This window comes from Planococcus citri, chromosome 1 (genome assembly GCF_950023065.1).
Source record: "Planococcus citri chromosome 1, ihPlaCitr1.1, whole genome shotgun sequence".
In the NCBI taxonomy this organism is placed as follows: domain Eukaryota; kingdom Metazoa; phylum Arthropoda; class Insecta; order Hemiptera; family Pseudococcidae; genus Planococcus; species Planococcus citri.
Genome location: NC_088677.1, coordinates 69,761,397 through 69,781,264, shown reverse-complemented (window position 1 = coordinate 69,781,264; position 19,868 = coordinate 69,761,397). Strand labels below are relative to the sequence as shown.

Here is a 19,868-nt window from a genome sequence, read left to right as displayed (position 1 = left end):
CTGCATCGTTGAAAAATGAAATACATTTAGAATTCTATTCATGTAAATTCGGTAGGAGAAAAAAATTGTTCTATACTTACGTAAATAAAAATCGCTTACATATGTGGAGATACTCTCTGTATGAAAACGAGAAGGTACATAAAATACTCGTATTATTAATTGAAAAATCGTACGTACATACATTGCAAAAATTTATTGTAAAAGGAGCTCAGCAATGACCACATTTCGTTATGCCTGACCTAATCATCGGCGGGGGTGAGGGGAGGCCGGGGGGGGGGGGGTTAGCATCGCAATTTTTAAACATTCACCATTTCTTACAAAAGGACTCACACTTTGAAGGCTATTGCATTAGAACTAGATGCACTTGAATCGCGACAAAAAAAATTCAACCAACAATAAGTGATTTACAGAATGTAAACTCAACACCTTCGACGACTCTTAAGGTTTCCTTTGATCAAAATTCAATTTTTTTTTTTTTGAAAGTGCCACAACAAAAGCCACATTTTTCTGAACTATGCGTTTTGGTATGTTTTTCAGTCTCTTATATAGAGATTTTTTTTGTCCGTTATCTTATTCTTGGATGAATTCATTCATAAGTACATACATACTTTCTAGCAGAACGCAATTTTCTTCCGGTAATTGTTTCAATTCTTCAAGTTGCGCTTCACTTAACAATCCGTTTGCTGCGTTCGCAAATTCTGCAAAGTATCTGTTGGAAAACTGTACGAAGTTTTTCAATTTAATTTGAAAAAAAAATGAATTTTATTTATCGAGTACGAATTTTGTAAATATAAAAATAGCTGGTTGCGCCAAAACATCGTGTTGGTGAAATTAGAATTAATCGGCTGTTTAAAAATTGTTCTACTGTTAAAGTATATAGTTTTGTGAAGAGCTTTCGGCTCGTCATTCGATTTTTGGTATTCTTTAAGTAAAGTACGTTCTACGTTATTTCGAGCATTTCAGCTCGTTGTTATTGTCCGAGTTCATTGAACTCGAGTATACGTATTTTTGCATTAATAAATAAATAATTTCAACGTAAATGTTAAACATCTTTTTCGTGTTGATGTTTTTATAATTCGTTTTGACGAATTCAACGACGACGTTTCCAGTAAGAAATATTCAATTTTGTTGAGTTTTTCGTTCATGGTAGCAGAGCGAGGTTTTTCGATTCCGACGACGACGCCTGTTCTTTTGGTACGACGACGACGACATTTGTAATTTGGTTTTGGCTTGTGTAGCAGCAACGTTTTTTGTTTTTGGTTCGACGAATTTTTGGTAGATGTCTACGGTTCTTTCATATTTACGCTCAGGGAAGACCGTGAATAACGACGATAGTAATTCCGACGACGATAGTAAAAAAGTAAGGAAAAGTAGTGGTCCATTTATTGGTTTCAGCGACGTGCCTGAAAAAAAGGGCAAACAAAGTACGACGAAAAAAACGACGACGTGTAGTACAAAAGATAAAAACTTATCTAATTCCGGTGATTCCGCTGTTAATCCAATTCCTGGTGGCTCTGGTGAGCAACGTAGTGTCGAAAATCCAGTTGGTCCAGTTTCCAGTGATTCTGTTCCTTTATCCGGCGATTCTAATCCACCGCCGAATCCGCCTAATCCTCCTCCGTCTCCTCCTAGCTCCGACGACGATTTTTCCGATTCATCCGACGACGAGTCCGTAGTTTCTGAAAATTCAGACGATTCTGTAGATTCCGACGATTCCGACGATATGTTTGGTGCAGGCGATCGTGGTGATAATTCAATGGTATTTCGCGGTGTAAATTTCGTGGCCTGGAAAAGGAGAATAAAGATCATATTAGCTTCTAAAGAACTAGAAACAAGTATTTTAGAAATTAATACTTTAACACCTCGTAAGTTGGCTAAGGCCCTTAATATACTCGTGCGTAATGTAGATAATTCGGTTCTGCGCTTAATTCCGGAGTGTAATACGCCGTTTAGATTTTGGACGGAACTTAACGATCGTTATAAATCCGAAAATCAGGCAGCTATTATTGCTGCACGTACAAAAATTAGTAAGCTTGTCATCGATAATTTCAAGAGTGGTAAGGAATACATTGACGAAATGTATTCCACCATTAACGATTTGGAAAACGCTGGTGTTGTTTTGAGTAAAGCTGAAATTTACGCGTACCTGCTCAATGGTTTGGGCACGTCCACGAAATTTGAGTCGATTCGAAATACAGCCTCCGGTCTGGTACACGTTCATGATGATGAACCAAACCCCCGCGTAATTGTAAATTTGGTTTTAAATTACGATGCGAACTCTAAATCTTCGGTTTCGTCCAAAAGTTCTAGTGGCGCTGGTGCAGCTATGGCTGCGACAGAAAAACCGAAAGGTAATAATAAGAATCGAAATAAAAATCGTAATCGTAATAATAATTCGAATAATAACGGGAATGTTGTAAACGGTAATCGCTCGAACGGTAAATCGTATGTACCTCAAAACGAGAGGAAGTGCTACAAATGTAATCGTGTCGGACATATGGCAGCTAGTTGTCGTAGTGCTAGCGGTGCGTATAGGGAAAATTCAAACCCGCGTGGACCAGTGATTTGCTACCGTTGCAACCGCCAAGGTCATATAGGGAAGTTTTGTCCCACTGAAGGTGACGCTGTTAATGCCCAGAGAAACCAGGGTGCTAATGGTGGTGGCTCTAACGGTGGTAATGGTGGCGGTTCGTCTGGTCCTCGTCCTTCGTTGGCTCTTGGTGCGTCGGTTCCCTTTAAAAAGAAAAATTTTTGTAATTTTTTACCCGAAGACTCATTTAATTCAAACAAATTAGTTGATCGATATTGTATGTCAAACGGTATGTTGAATGGTACGCGTGCGTTGGTATGCGATTCAATCGCTCTAGGAAATTTTAGTGGTACTCGTAATGTCAACGTAGGTCAGAATGTTTTTATAAATTCGTCGGCTGCTTTAAACACAAACGACAGCGGATACGTAGAAACGAACGACGATGACGGTGAGGACTTCGTTCTTTTCGTCGTAGATTCAGGCCCGACGTCTCACTTCATCAGGCACCAAGGTATCTTGTTCGATGAAGTTGAAATCAACGAATCGATCATTTTAGCTCGGCGAGATGTAATGTTGACCAAGCGTAGTGTCGGACGTCTACGTATCCTAGCAGAAAACAATGAAGAGTATGTAATGGACGACGTGTACTATGTACCTGATCTAAGTTACAACCTGCTGTCGGTAAGCCAAATTCAGAAAAACTGGTACACTTTCATCTTCGATGAAAACCCCCGCATTCTGGATTCGGAAAATAAAATTGTAACGCGTATGGATAAACAAGATAACGGTTTATATACGGTACAATTTGTAATTAATATACCTTTATTCCATTATTCGTCTAGTAATTATTCTGTTGCATTGGTCAGTAATGAAAGTCAAAATAGTACTAGTGTACGTAACATTGTAGGTATCGATTCGAACGTAGGTAATGGAAATAATGTTGTAAATCAAAGCAGTGATGCCGGACCTGAAAATAAAAACGTGAAAGAGTTGAAAGATAGTAATTGTAACAACGAAATATGGCATCGACGATTAGCTCACGCTAGTGGTAGTGTTCTGCATAAAATACCAGAACTACGTACTTGTAAATGCCCACCGATGAGTGAATGTGAGATTTGCTGCAAAGCAAAACAATCGAGACACCCGTACGATTCTGTTAGAAATAGGCATGTTAAGCCACTCGATCTTGTCCATGTTGATGTTTTTGGTCCAGTTAGTGAGAGTTTGGAAGGGCATAGGTACTTAATCGCATTCGTAGATGACGCTACAAGATGGGCGGTAACGTTCGGTATGAGGTCGAAAAGCGAAGTTGGAGCGTACCTAGAAAAATACGTAAAAGTGTCTGAAAATTTATGGAATTGTAAAGTTAAAAGAATACGTTGTGATAATGCTCAAGAGTTCGTTGGTGGTAATTTTAAAGACTTTCTCGATAAAAATGGAATAGTTCAGCAAACCTCAGAACCGTACGAAAAGGAACATAACGGCACTGTTGAACGTTTCTTTCGTACGTTACAAGAGAAGATGCGTGCTCTCTTATTTGAAGGAGGTTTGACTTATAGGTTTTGGCTACATGCAGCATATACGGCAAATTATATCTATAACCGTTTGCCGCATGCAGGTTTAGGTTTTAAATCACCGTATGAACTATGGAATAACAGAAAACCTGATTTTTCCAACGTTAGATTGTTCGGTTCAGTAGCACGTAAGTACGTACCTAAAGAAAAACGCAGTAAAACTGACGAAAAATCTGTCGATATGATTCTAGTTGGGTTCACTGACACAGGGTACGTACTGTACGATGTTTTGAATAACAGGTTCTGTAATTCAAGCAACGTATTAGTAGACGAAACGAGAAAAATAAACGATTTGATAAACGCTCACCTTTTAAAAACTTCAGTAAAGGTAAGAGTAGATGATGTAGAAATCAATCGTACTGCTGTAACCGAAGATTCAACGCCGGGTTGTTCTCATTGGGTTGATATTTCAATTGATGCGAATAATCCTGACGGTGTACGTAACGTAGAAGTTGACCGTGACGTGATAGATAGTTCTTTAAACGAAGATACAAGCGATTTTGGTTTGTTCGCTTTGGCCGCTGAAGACGAGATTACGTATGAGCAAGCAGTTAACGGTCCAGAAGCTCGTTTCTGGAAAGCTGCAATAGCGGATGAATTGAATTCGATGAGTATAAAGGATGTATGGTTTGAGTGCGACGTGTCTGAAATAAAAAATGAAAACGTTAGTGAGGTTGATAGTAAGTGGGTACTTCGTAAAAAAATTAATACGAATGGGGGGGTGAAGTATAAAGCGCGTTTAGTGTTGAGAGGGTTTAAGGACAAACACCATTACGAGCTAGACGAAGTATATGCGCCAACACCGAATCAATCAGTAATTAGGTCGTTAATTAATATTGGTACGGTTAATAAATGGCAGCTACGTCAACTCGACGTCAGCACTGCCTTCTTAAACGGGGACATAAATCGTACCATATATTTTAAACCCCCTAAAGGTACTGAAGGAAGTAAAAATACACGTTTCGTTCTAAAAAAGTCTCTTTACGGTTTAAAAACGAGTCCAAAATCTTGGAATAAGAAGTTAAACGATTTTCTTCTTACGTTAGGTTTCACTCGCAGCAAAGTAGATCCTTGTGTCTACTACGATTCGGAAAATCCTCTACGGTGTATCTTTACGGTATACGTAGATGATTTTCTGATAACAGGCTGTGATGACAGGCTCATTGAATGGCTCGTAGCAGAATTACATCGTCGCTTCGGCATTCGTGACCTGAAACAGTGCGAGAAATTTGTAGGCATCGAAATTAAACGTAATGAGAAATGTGTAATTTTACATCAAAAAAGTTATATTGACGTACTAGTAAAAGAATTCGGTTTAGCTAACGCTAATAACGTTGCTACACCTATGGAACCTGGTCTAAAGATAAATAATCTAGTAAAGGATAAATCATATGAAAAGCGAGTGAGAAGTATTTTAGGTAGTCTTGGTTATATTGCACGAGGTACGCGACCGGACATAGCTTACGCTGTTAATTTCTTATCCCGCTATCAGCATCTTGCTAATGGCGAGATATTTGAATACGCGAAGCGAGTGCTACGGTATTTAAAAGCAACAAAAGATCAATGTTTAGTATACATCGTACCTGCACAGGTTGACAAGCATTCCGTAAGAATTTTCGTCGACGCAGATTTCGCAGGGGATCTGCTCGATAGAAAATCCACGACAGGCATAATGATTTATCATTATGATAACCTGATCGACTGGACAGTAAAAAAACAAGGATGCGTATCGACTTCGTCGTGCGAATCTGAGTATGTTGCGTTAAGTACTGCTGCGAAGGAAGCTGTAGCCTGGAGGAATCTTTTTGTTGAGGTAGGAGTTAGAGTTGAGACCATACCGATGTATTCAGATTCTAACGCTGCAATTGCTGTAGCTAACACTGTTGAATCGAAACGAACACGACACATCGATGTAGCGTACCATCATATACGCGACTTGATAAATAAAAAGTTGATTTATCTTCAGAAAATTGGATCGATAGATCAACTAGCCGATATCCTCACGAAGTCTACGACAAAAGTTGTGTTCGAACGTTTAAAAGCGGCGATTTTCCGTTTGTAGTAAAGAGCTTTATACCGTATTATTCGTAGTAATTTTTTTCAGTTTTATGTCAAAAATTATTTTTCATGTAACACCGAAAGTTGTTTATGTTTACACTTTCACTTGTTGATATTCTTTATCACTAAAAATTAGTTTGTTAATTGTTTGTACCTGGTATTCGTGTATAGAAAAATATTTTTTGTGGGGGGGTGTTGGAAAACTGTACGAAGTTTTTCAATTTAATTTGAAAAAAAAAATGAATTTTATTTATCGAGTACGAATTTTGTAAATATAAAAATAGCTGGTTGCGCCAAAACATCGTGTTGGTGAAATTAGAATTAATCGGCTGTTTAAAAATTGTTCTACTGTTAAAGTATATAGTATTGTGAAGAGCTTTCGGCTCGTCATTCGATTTTTGGTATTCTTTAAGTAAAGTACGTTCTACGTTATTTCGAGCATTTCAGCTCGTTGTTATTGTCCAAGTTCATTGAACTCGAGTATACGTATTTTTGCGTTAATAAATAAATAATTTCAACGTAAATGTTAAACATCTTTTTCGTGTTGATGTTTTTATAATTCGTTTTGACGAATTCAACGACGACGTTTCCAGTAAGAAATATTCAATTTTGTTGAGTTTTTCGTTCAGTATCGCCGAAAGGGCGAACGATTAATGAAAAATTTTCCTCTAAATTTCGTTAATTGTGTGCGTAAGAAATGCTCCCTTACCTATGACATTTTGTGCATTTACTACATCTGTGAATTCATGTTTACATAAGTACATATATTATTATTGCTGTAGCAGGAGTATGTTTAATTTAAAATTATAAATTTATGGTTGAATTATCGCGCACTCGCCAAATTTCACGAATGTCGCCCACCCTAATCCGAGTAATATGGTAGAATGTCTATGTAAGTATGTACCTACCCAAAATTAAATATATTCCCTCTCTGGAGGGAGTAATCCAAAAATTTCAAATTTCACAGAAAGAAGTCTCTATGTATAGGTTGGCAGGTATACTTACATTTTTTCAAAAAAGATTCAGTAATTTTTCCCTGGGGGAGGGGAGGGGGGTTAAAAATGAAAAGAAGGCGCAGACAGGAAATTAGAGAGGAATCGTGGCTACAATTTTTTTCAACTTTAGTACGTACTGGGGAACAAAAGTTTTATGAAAAAGTTCAACTGTCCGCACGGAAAGAAGTCAGAGAGACCCAAAATTAACACCCTCTTCATAAAATTCAACGAAAAACGAATTTTGTTGACGTGCTCGATGATCGTATCAGTGCTGTAAAGTTGGACTGAAAAGAAAATCGTGCACAACTTGCAACATTTGAAATTTATGAGGAAACAGAGGAATATATCTGTGATATGTATACTTAGTTGATGGGGGAGCGTTTTAAAAATGAATTTTTTCAGAGAATGCTGTGCTGTGCAGAACATAAGGTATCGTACATACAGGAGAAGTATCCCAACTGGCACGAAACTTGTTGAATTACAAGAAGAAAACTTTGAAAGAGGATCCATAATAAAAAAAACCACCATGAAAATTCAAATTTGTGGTCTATTTCTCAAGGGGAATAAAATCAAAATTTGATCAAATTGCTGGAAGCTTCAAAACAGCCGGTTCAAAACCATCACCAATCGACTCGGAATGTCGAAAATAGGTTACAAACTGAATTTCAGCCATTCGTGTCAATTTTTTCTTTAAGAAATGATCCGAATCTAAATTTTCAAAAATTCACCAAAAATTGAAAAATGAATTTCAGCATCTGAAATTTTTGTTGATGGTGTTTTTGGTGAAGAGGGGGGGGGGTGTCCTCTTTCGAATTCCTTTTTTTTCGGCTCATAAATTTTTGTGTTGGTTGGGATACTATTACACTTGTAAGGTAGATATCCTTCTGAGAAAAGGCACAGAAATTGAGAATTTTCACACAGATAGGTATTGATTTAAAAAAAATTTTCTCCACTTCTGAAAAAATCAAAGACGATAATATTTTTGGAATTTTCACCCCACCTGGAGACTATTTTCTGTGAAAGTTTCAAAACGAATCTTCCACTCGATCCAGAAATGAAAAAAAAAACGAATTCGGGGCATGTAATGGCCCCCTCGAGAGGTAGGTAGTACGTCACGATGGTGGAATGGCCATATTACTCAGGTAAGAGTGGAGAAATCGACTCAAAAACTTTTTGGAAATGGTTTTATATCAAAATTAACATTTATGGGTACGTATCGTACTCTTGTTTTTAGATTTGTTACTTTATCTTTTTAATGTGCATTTACATCTATAGTCAAGTATGACATTGCCGGCCAATTGTAACTTAATCTTGCCCATTAGAGTTTCCAGTTGCTTTATGGCCGTATTATAATCGAATGATGCTGTGAATTCAAGAAAAACAAAACAAAACGCGTTGGTGAGTAGACTGAGTAACATTGTAAATCATAACTCAAGACGCATAAACAACAAAAATGGAATTTCTAAGCATTTAAAATATAAGTAGGTAGGTATAAATTTTTCATATCGCTTACCTTTCACTGGTCCAATGAAATATGAACCTATAAAACAAGCATAAAACTAGTATATTTTTCTTTTTTTCAATCAATTTTAAGGTTACCTACGTAGATATGTAGAATATTATTAAAAAATTAAGTCAACCAATGTACCTAACCTAAATTTGCTCACTTTAAATACCTAAAAAACGAGACGTTCATTATTACTCGAATGTTCATGAATCTTGAGAGAAAGACAAATTCATTCTCTGAAAACCCTCTTTTCAAAAAAACAAAAAAAAACCTAAGTAAATAGGTAACTTAGTTCTAGTTATTTGGTTACTGTCCTTCCATGGAAAAATGCTGGCACCGGCACTGCCTAAACTTGAGAATCTAACACTCTATCCAATTAATCATAATATTATAATAGGTACTCAAAAATTGGCTTACTCAAAATCAAGAACGAGAAGTAGATTAATTTGATTTCCAACATCTTGAAATATGAAATTCGATTTCAACTCGTACTGCTTGGAAGTGTGTCTGGGATATAATGTTCAATCGAAATGAGAATCTTACCTGAAATTTCGTTTCTCTGTAGCGATTCTGTATTTATTTAGTGGCTCGAGTATCATATGTACGAGGTACGATTTCTCATTAAATAAACAAAATCTCGACTATGACTTCAGAATCCCGAGGGTTTTTGGGCAGAATGTTTGAAAAATAAAGGGCAATTGAATACACAACAGCTGCTTCACAGTATGAACGATATGGAAGATTTCGTGTACCGAATTTTATGTTCAATTTAATAGGTATCTACCCATTATGTTTTACGTCATAAAATCTGTGCATGTTCAAGTTCATGAAATTATAACTTGAGATGGTTTTATTTTTTGAAGGTGCACATTGGAAAATGATTTTTGAAGAATTTCGAGGATTTCCAATTTATCAAGAGACCAAAGACAATGTGATTCTCTGCCAAAATTTTAACCCATTTTGATTTTCAGGACTTTGTTTTGAATAATTTCGACAATTTTGTCTTATTTTCTACGGGTACAAGACGTCTCTAAAATATTAAAATATTTAGACCATAATCCATGCACGAAAAAGTCAAAAGTGCTGTAGAAGTTGATTTTGTATTTTTTTTTTTCGGGAACCAAAAAAACACGCTGCCAAAATGAAGATACTACCTGCCCCATTCAAAATGTGCAATTTTGAAAATTTTCCCTGTCACAAAGGGGGGAGGGGATCGACCCTCAAAAAGGTGATTTTGAGGACATGGTCGGAACGACAAAAACTCGACGAGGTTGTGTTAGCGGACATCTCCCGATGCCAAATATGTGTTTTTTTTTTCGTGACACCCTGCACAACTGCATACTATTATGGCTTTTTGAATGCGATTTTTATGCATTTTTGCCCAATTTTGATGATGAAACGGCTCTAATGACCAGAGTATGGCCTGGAACCAACAGATTCGTGGACGTTTGTTAAAAAGGGATATTTGAAGCCCAACTACGCAAAAACGGTGAGAAAATACTTGCACATCGCGATTTTATGTGCACTAATAGGTTCGTCAAGTACCCCCCACCACCGGAATTTACCACTGCGTTGTCTATCGGAGAATATCGATGCGACCTATCAAAGTAGTATAAAATTTCGCGCTGAGCTCGAAAATTGCAATCATTTTTCATTTGGACCCCCTCGGTGGAGTTTTGTCCCCCCGCCCCGCCATAAAGCTAACTACGAAATTGAGCTCTTTGCGCACTACACGTCAATATACAGGGTCATTCATAAAAGACATTACTATCTACTTTAAACACTCGATCGCGATGTAAGATAACAGTAGGTACACTTTTGCGCCGATCTCTTGGCAGCACTGAATTCCTCGACGAATTTCATTTTTAAAATACTCCCCACAAAGTCAGTTTGGTGCATATTAAACGTTCGGCTGCCAGAACGATTTTTGTAAAAAAGTACATTTTTGAAAGCTTTACGCAAAAGCTCATTTTTATCATGTTACAAGTTACAACTTTTGAAAATCAAAACTTTGAGTACTGGGCAACAAAAGTTTTATGAAAAAGTTCAACTGTCCGCACGGGTAGAAACCAGAGAGACCCAAAATTAACACCATCTTCATAAAATTCAACGAAAAACGAATTTTGATGACGTGCTCGATCAGCTCGATGATCGATTCAGTGCAGTAAAGTTGAACTGAAAAAAAAATCGTGCACAACTTGCAACATTTGAAATTTGTGAGAAAACAGAGGAATATCTGTGATATGTAGTTGATGGGAGAGTGTTTTGAAAATGAATTTCTTCAGAGAATGCTGTGCTGTGCAGAACATATACGTATCACAGATATTCCTCTGTTTCCATACAGATTTCAAATGTTACAAGTTGTGCACGATTTTTTTCCAGTCCAACTTCGGGGAGGGGGGGGGGTGAAAATGAAAAATGACTGCGATTGCAGAGCTCAGGATGAAATTAAAATTTTAAAATTGTTTTTTTCTAAATGGGGCAGGTATATTACCATCATTTTGGCAGCGCGTTTTTTTGGTTCCCGAAAAAAAAAAATACAAAATCTACTTCTAGAGCACCCACATTTTCATGTAGCCTATAATGGATTGTGGCCTAAGTGTAATTCGGATGATTTCCAAAAAATATAATCTTTAGAAAACTTTGAGCATGTGAGTTGTGCACTGAGAGAAGTTTTTATTTGAAGTACTACCTAAATGAGATTTTGGATGTAGGTACCTATAGCTAACTACTCTGAAAATTTAATGATTTTTACAACAAATAATAAATCTTCTTCGAATCTTATTTACTTAATTTTTATTCAATTAAAATCTACATTAGAATAAATTAGGTATACTTAAATATTTACGTGAATCTTATTTTTAAATTCTACTAGGTACTCTTCATCGACTGTCTTCTTAATGCTATTACTTATCCATCTCTCAAGCTTCTGCTCAAACCTGGAACATGAATCATAGTTTTATCGAACTGTTTTTTCGATTTACATACATACTTACCTAAGTACTACCATGTAGTAAGTGCATTATAAAATACATTAATTATAATGAAACATGAATGCTTACCCGCAAAGGGAGCATCTTGGTAACGCGTATCTGTAAAAATTCAAAAAAAAAAAGCTTTAACATTGGTCCTACCTAGAGCCCTGCGCCGCCGCGCCGCGCCGCCGCCGCCACCAAATTTTCACACATTTTTTGAGCCGCCGCCGCCGCTTTAAAAATTTTTGAAGCCGCCTTGCTCGGCTGAGCCGATTTAAATCACTCAAATGGCAAATTTCAGGGAAATTTTCCCCATATTTTGGATTTTTTCAAGTGGCTAAATTTTTCAATTTTGCCACGCACTACCTAGAATGATTTCTCATGCTAAATGCTTATTTGAGAAGCTGAATAATTTTCGCAAAAAATTTGTATTCTGAGGTAATTTTATGATTTACGGAAAATTACCTCAAAATTTCAACCTTTGCAGCCGGCTGAGCCGCAGCCGAGTAAAATTTTTGCCGCCGCCGAAAACGTCGGCTGAAATCGGCTACGCCGCCAGCCACAACGCTGCACTCACCATAGCCGCCGCCGATCATTTCGTCGTCGGCGCAGGGCTCTAGTCCTACCTATCAAATAAAGATAGGTTCAGAAATGCCACGCGCCAATATTCTTGTGAATTCACTTTCATAGTCCCATAAAAATTTGAATTTCAACTTTCAAACGTTTTGAAGGGCTTACCAAAAATATAATTACCTATATCATTTTTTCCAGTAAATTCAATATTGCTTCTATAATAATTCTTTTAATTTCAGAAGTAGACATTGCGTTAGAGAATTTTATTTTTCGTTCCAAGAAGTTGCACGTCGTACCAGAAACTGCGGCCAGAAGTTTCAAATTTTGTAAATTTCGATACCCTCGCCTTTTTAGTTTTCTGAATAGGCATATTTAGGAAAATTTTGTTAGCATAGGGATGCGTTTGCGTTAGTAAAAATATGTAAGTATCATTAATTCATTATCATTCGGATGGGCGCTGGACAATCTGAACATTCCCTTGTTAATTCAAAGTTGATACTTCATGTATATTTGATGAGTATGTTGGGTAGGTATAGGTAACTTATTGAAATAAATAACTCACCAATTCCGGCATCTCTTGCTACTGCATCGTTGAAAAACGAAATAGGTACATTCAAATTTTAGAATTCTATTCATTTAAATTTAGTAGGAGAAATGGAAAAAAAAAGTGTGCGATACTCACGTGAATAAAAATCACTTAAATACTGGGTGATATGCTCTGTATGAATACGACCAGGGTAAAATATTAATTGAATGATCGTGCATTGTGAAAATTTGTACACAGTAAGAGTTGCTCAACAATGACCACATTAACATTTACGATTTTTTACACGAAATAGGCTCACACTTTGAAGGCTGATAGGCTAAATCAGAACAGGTTGCACTCGAAGCGCAACAAAAAAATTTTCAACTAACGATAAAAGTGATTTACAGAATGTAGGTACGTAATATCAACACCTTCGGCGACTCTATTGAGGTTGCAACTTTTGGAACTAAAAATACTGATAAGAGTGATAACAACTGAAATAGGGGTCTAATGCATTGGATTATATGGGAAAATGTCGAATTATTGCATTTTTTTATAACTGAAAGAAGTAAAGACTTTTTTAAATGTAAGTATCTTTAGTAGAATTTCACGCTCTTTCATAAAATGTCAACAGAAAAATTCTACGTGCAATAATTTCGGAGATATTGAATTTCAAAGTTTGTGATACAGTGATTACTGAGTAATCACATGACGAAGAAATAGAATTTCAACACTCTTTGAAATTAAATATCTCCGAAATTATTGCACGTAGAATTTTTCTGTTGACATTTTATGAAAGAGCGTGAAATTCTACTAAAGATGCTTACATTTAAATAAGTCTTTACTTCTTTCAGTTATAAAATAATGCAATAATTCGAAATTTTCCCATATAATCCAATACATCAGACCCCTATTTCAACTGTTATCACTAATAGCGACACTAGCGCTGCACCATGGGTTGCAGCCTCAATAAGGTTTAATTCCTTTGATCAAAATTCAATTTTTATTTTTTTGAAAGTGCCATAACAAAAGCCTCATATTTCTGAATTATGCGTTTTGATAACAATTTTTTTAGGGGAAATATTTTTTGCACGACAAAAAAGGGCGTCATCACGACATAGTATATTACACATCAAGGGAGGTAAAATGAAGAATGTCTCGGAGCGGATGTAATTTTTAACTCAGTAGTAGAGAACCAAATTGGTCTAAGCGAAGCGAGGGCAAAACTTGGGGAAAAAATGAGAATTTTGAGGATAGATCGGCGATTTTGTCGGCAAATGAACGATACATGATTGTAAAAAATTTGAATTTTTGAAAACTAAAACTAAAATATTGTTGGAATTTTTGTATTTTCCTAACTTTCTTGAATTTCTCACAATTTCCCAAGTTTTTCGGAACCGGAGGGGGGGGCAAACCGTCGCTCCTTAGCCCCCTTTCGCTTCGTCCCTGAGGTGAAAAGAGGAGGAAAGGAAGGGTTGCCCATCAAAGTCCACAAAACATTACTTCTATAAACAGCAATTTTTTACATACCTTTTTCGTTTTTTTGGTATCATTTTAATATTTTTTTAAATATTTATTTCTGTCGCTGAAATGCCAGTTTTTTAATAGAAAAATTTTGTCGCGCATTGCCTTATATATAGCAGTTGAAAGTAATAAAATGTCGTGAATTTCTTAATTCGTCGTTTGATACATTATTTTGTCGTTAGAGTACCTTTTATGTCGGGGTAAGTTCTTTATTGTCGGGAATTTCCAACTTAGTCGTGGTAATGATTTTTCTGGCGTGAAAGTGCCCATGCTTGTTGTGCTGACGCCCTTTTTTGTCGTGGTATTAAATCACACCCTTTTTTTTATCTATCTCTTACAGAGCCTTTTTTTGTCCGTTGCTGTTATTTTAAGAGTACCTATAGATATGTTATTTCTTTATTCTTGGATTAATTCATAGGTTCTACGTACCTCTTAGCGCTTTGCGATCTGATTTTCGTAAATTCTTCAATTCATTTAGTTGCGTTTCACTTAACAATCCGTTTGCTGCGTTCACAAAATCTGCAAATTATCACCGAAAGAGCGAACGATTAATGAACATTTTTTCTCTAAATTTCATCAATTGTGCATGTACAAATGCTCCCTTACCTGAGACAGTTGTTGCATTATTCACATCTGTGAATTCAGGTTTAAATATATTATTGCTGTAGCAGGCGTATGTTTAATTTAAAAGTATACATATAATGTATGTATGGTTGATTATCCCAATCTCACCAAATTGCACGAATTTCACTCACCCTAACTCCTCGAGTAGCCTAATTTATAGTGGCATGTCCATGTACCTACTACCTACCCAAAATTAAGTATTTTCCATTCCTGGAGAACGTAATTACAAAAATTTAAAATTTCACAGAAAATAGTCCTTAGGTTGACAGGTCACACCTCCTAGATTTTTTTTAAATGCCAAAAACCAAGTGAGAGTGGGGAAATCGACTCAAAAAATTATTTGGAAATGGTTTTACATTAACGTTAACCTTTATGGGTATGTTTCGTACTCGTGTTTTTATAGATTTATGTTTTTAGGGATCTTTTTGCTGTGAATTTACTTGTATAGTCAAATGTGACATCGCCGGCCAATTTTGACTTAATCTTGCCCATTAGAGTTTGCAGTCGCGTACTGGCCGCAGCGTAGTCAAATGCTGTTAGTGTCACAGGTTCAATGAAATATAAACCTATAAAACGAGCATAACTGTAGATATATTTTTCAATAAATTTTTAGGTTACCTATTTACTTATGTAGAATTATTAAAAAGTAAAGTCAACCAATGTAACTTGAAAGTTGAATTTGCTATACCTTGAATGTTCAGAATCTTGAGAGGGAAAGGGTTTTTTCCACCTCAAGCCTGCATATATATAGATATATTCGTACACGATTTACTCGAAATACTACCTTCCACTAGATAAATTTCAGTCGGTGAAGTCCCTCTTCTTGAAAAAAGAAATAAAATATGTATAAATGACTCGGTTATTTGATTTCTACTTTCCTCGGAGAAATCTGATTTTACCCACTGCACCTCGCTCGAAAAAGGTACCTACATAGTTTGTATCTTACGTATCTCCCTATCCAAGGAAAAATCCTGGCACCGGCACTGCCCAAAATTGAGAATCTAACAATCTATCCAATTATTCATAATACTCAAAAATTGACTTACTCAAAATCAAGAACGAGAAGTAAAATAATTTGATTTTCAACATCTTGAAAAAAGGTTCGATTTCAACGCGTACCTACTACTCGGAAGTGTGTTTGGAATATGATGTTCAATCGTAATGAGAATTATACCTGAAATTTCCTTATTTTGTAGCGATTCTGTATTTACTTCGTAGCTCGAGTATGGTAGGTAGGTACTATAGGTAGGTAGCTATGGTAGGTTCGTACGACATGAGATGATGAATTACCAACGTATGTCAGTATTTCTCATTAATAAATATGGGTAATATCGACAATGCCTTCAGAATCCCGACGGTTTTTGGGCGGAAGGTTTGAAAAAAATAAATAAAGAACAACTGAGTAGTGAATAGGTTGGTTCTCGTACTTCCACAACAGGTGCTTCGCTGTATGAACGAATAGACTAAATTTTATATTTAATTTAGGTACCTACCTAATATCCATTATTTTTTACGTCATAAAATCTGTGCATGTTCATGTTGATGAAATCTCAGTAGGTACCTACTTACATAACAATCCGTGAAATAAAATACCTACTTTATAAAATCATTGTTTCGGGTTCGACACGAAAACAAAAAGGTTTTACATTATTCGAAGGGAAATTTCAGGGATGCGAACCGAAAAAAAAATGTGGGTTAAAGGTTGAAGGTTCCTGAAGGTTACTGGGAAAAGGTTACGGTTAACGGTTACAGAGGTTAATTACCCAAAATTAAACATTTGGGTTCCTGGTTGTAGGTTTCAAAAAAATTACTGTAATTTTTTTCGTAGGTCAAGGTAATTTTAAAAAAAATTTTTTGCCTACAATTTTCGAAAAACGTGTTCTTGTGTATGTACATATATTGCTAGATATCATTTTTTCAATTGTGTAACAGTAACAAATCTGCGGATGAACCATTTTGGGACCATTTCTTTGAAATTTCAAAAAATACTGCCCATTTTTTCAAAAATGAATGTATAATCAGTTGTGGTTGTGGCCTTCAAAGATTTTTCAAATGCAGACTAAGCTCACAATGTTTGTCTCGTTGTCTCAATCTCCCAAAAATTTCAAGAACCTTTTATGTACCTTATATAGGTAATCTTAATTAACCAAAATTTTTTTGAAGTTACAGGAAATAAAAATTAAAAATTTTCAAATTCGGCTTCCGGTTCCAATTTTTTTGATTCTGATTAAAGGTTATTGGATGAAAATTAATTCCCCCAAAATTTTCGGGTTAATTCATCAATTCAATTCTGGTTACGGTTCGGTTAAAAATTCCGGTTTGCAATTTTGCATCCCTGGGCCCTGACTCCGTCCTGAGGAATTTCATTATTTTTTTAAGAAAAAACCAATCCTTATCAAAATTTACGTAAATTTAGTTACTTCACTCATTTATTTAATTTATACATTTTCTACTAATTAATATTTAATACTTGATAGGGGTGTTCGAGCGCTCTACAGAACGCTGCACTCACGCTGCAGAATTTTCAGAAAACGTAAAAAATTAGGGGTTTTGATTTTGAGCGCTCATGAAAGACTCAAAATGGACAATAGACTGCTGCAATGCAATTTTACAAAAAACTGTAAACAATTTTCAACGTTTTCTGTAATTGCTGCAAGTTTCTGTAACTTGCTGGAGAGCGCTCGAACACCCTATTTTCTATTTTTCTCCCAAGTCCCCTAGATGTTTACTGATTTTTCGATTTTTGATTTTGTTTGAGGATTGAGGCCCCCTCCGGCCTCCCAGGAGCCCAGGACTCTCAAAGTCAAACTCCCAGGACTACCAGGACCAGGGACTAGGACTAGGAGGCCCTTGTCACGCGATGGTAGCGAACCTGGTGAGCGCTAAAGGGGTTTGTTATCCAGTTTTTAACAAAAATCTATACATTGTAGACAAAAACAAAAACATATTTATCCATTTTGTTTGTAGGTCCTTGAAAATACATTAGATTATTTTTTTTGAAGATTTTCAGTCGGATTTGGAATTTTAGTTGAATTATCGAGCAATTGTATTGTAATTTAATGGTTCTTTCGTGTTAAAAAATAATTGTGGAACGTTCATCTCCGTAGATCGCATAATCCTCATTCATCATGTCGAAAAGAAGTGTAAGTCCAGAAGTTTCAGAAGAAAATCAAGAATCTAAACGTCTTTGTCAGGTAGTCATTTCAATGTTATCATTTCTTTTTCTCCGAACGCTTGTCCTATAAATAGCTGAAATTTTGCACAGGATGAACAACCTAAAGGCGAAACTTCGAAAGGCGATGAAAGTATAACTTCAGTGGTCGAAGCTCATTATAACGATTTGAAAGAGAAAGGACTCGACGATCGTAACAAAAGCCGCATCGTTTACTTGAGGAATTTCAATAACTGGATTAAAAGCATGTTAATAAGTAAGTATTACATAAAATGTTCCACGTCTTATGCTCGTCAAATGTATTCAAATGGTTTTCGTTCATTTACAGACGAATACGTGAAAAAATTCCGATCTGAGAAGGACGATAATAGTGAAATCAGTGTCCTAGATATGTGTTGCGGCAAAGGCGGCGATCTTCTCAAATGGAAAAATAACAACGTGCAGCATTTAGTTTGCGCCGATTTAGCTCAATTATCCGTGGAAGAATGTCAGAGAAGATTTGAAGAAATGAAACATCGAAATTCGTACTCGAATAATAATAAATCGTACACCGCCGAATTCATCACAGCTGACTGTACTCAGGTGATGACCGGAATATGATATTTTCCACTATAATGCGTTCGAGATGTAACGTTATAAATTATTTTTAGGTGTAATGTGTTTCTCATTTGAGCAAGTATGTGTTAAAGGTTCGTCTGAAAGAGAAATTCCAAAATCCCGATCTGCTTTTGGATATGGTCAGCTGTCAGTTCGCGTTTCATTACAGCTTTGAAAGCTTACCGCAGGCTGAGTGTATGATAAGGAATGCTGCCGAAAGCCTCAGACCTGGTGGTTTTTTCATCGGGACCATTCCAGATGCTAATGATATTGTGTTAGTGTAAAATTACACCATTGTGCTAATTGAGACTTCGTAATTTTAATAGTTTACTGTTTTTATAGAGCAAGGCTCAAGAAATCAGATAGCTCGTCTTTTGGTAATGAAGTATTTAGCATAAAATTCGATTCCGAAGATAAAGAATCGTTCGCTTTATTTGGAGCCAAATACGAATTTTTCTTGGAAGGAGTTGTCAATTGTCCTGAATTTTTAGTTCATTTTCCTACGTTAATCAAGTACGTACGGTACTCAACTTGGTTCAAGTGTTGAATTTCCAGTAATTTGGGTTTTGTTTCAGGTTAGCTAGTAATTTCGGTTTGAAACTCGTTGCCAAAGAAAGATTTCAAGATTATTTCGAAAGAATGAAAGAAGAAGGTCGTGGTTTGATGGGACGTATGCAGACTCTTGAAGTAAATGTCTCCAATTTTTATCTACTTCGATGACTACGCAGGCTTTAATTCTTAATTGTTTTTTTCTCCAGACTTATCCTCCTTTTGAAAAAACCGACCTGCTTGGTAAACAAGAAGAATACCAACATGCTGATAAATATTTACAAGAACATACTACTACAGCTCGTGTCGGTACTTTAACACAATCTGAATGGGAAGCTCTCAGTAAGGAGAATTTTTAATTCAATGTTTTCTCTTCTTACGTATCGAAAACTAATTACTCATTATTTCAGCTTTATATTTGGTTTTTGCGTTCCAAAAAGAAGCTTCTTGAAGGCGAACTGATTGAACGAGCGATGGTCGCGGTTACTTTTCTTAGAAAATTCAATGGATTCGTATCGAAGGCTGTGTATTCAGTATGACGAAGAATGTGTTTAAGTTATTTAAAAGTTATTTATATGGAATTATTTTGCGAATAAAGAAATTATGAAAATTTCTTTTCTTTTAACTCCCCTCCACGATACTCGATCGAAAAAAGAGCGAAAAC

At 36.0% G+C, this 19,868-nt stretch overlaps 1 protein-coding gene and 1 long non-coding RNA gene across 2 annotated transcripts; one reads left to right on the top strand and one right to left on the bottom strand.

Moving 5' to 3' along the window:
- Positions 1-327: 327 nt before the first annotated feature.
- LOC135842543 (uncharacterized) lies at positions 328-8,548 on the bottom strand. The gene is made up of 3 exons (XR_010558143.1): positions 8,425-8,548; positions 6,872-6,898; positions 328-698 (listed from the first exon to the last, which is right to left on the bottom strand). It is a non-coding gene; the product is annotated as an uncharacterized LOC135842543 (long non-coding RNA).
- A 9,308-nt stretch (positions 8,549-17,856) lies between these two features.
- Rnmt (RNA guanine-7 methyltransferase) lies at positions 17,857-19,814 on the top strand. Its single transcript, XM_065349522.1, has 8 exons — positions 17,857-18,080; positions 18,152-18,314; positions 18,387-18,640; positions 18,748-18,929; positions 18,998-19,168; positions 19,231-19,342; positions 19,414-19,546; positions 19,615-19,814. Exons 1-8 carry the CDS (start codon positions 18,015-18,017, stop codon positions 19,653-19,655), a joined length of 1,122 nt encoding a protein of 373 aa, XP_065205594.1. The 5' UTR covers positions 17,857-18,014; the 3' UTR covers positions 19,656-19,814.
- Positions 19,815-19,868: the final 54 nt, after the last annotated feature.

Coding starts and splice junctions, on each gene's coding strand:
- Rnmt (XM_065349522.1), top strand. CDS start 18,015: ATGTCGAAAAGAAGTGTAAGTCCAGAAGTTTCAGAAGAAAATCAAGAA. Junction 18,641..18,747: donor TCACAGCTGACTGTACTCAG/GTGATGACCGGA, acceptor TATGTGTTAAAG/GTTCGTCTGAAAGAGAAATT. Junction 19,169..19,230: donor CATTTTCCTACGTTAATCAA/GTACGTACGGTA, acceptor GTTTTGTTTCAG/GTTAGCTAGTAATTTCGGTT.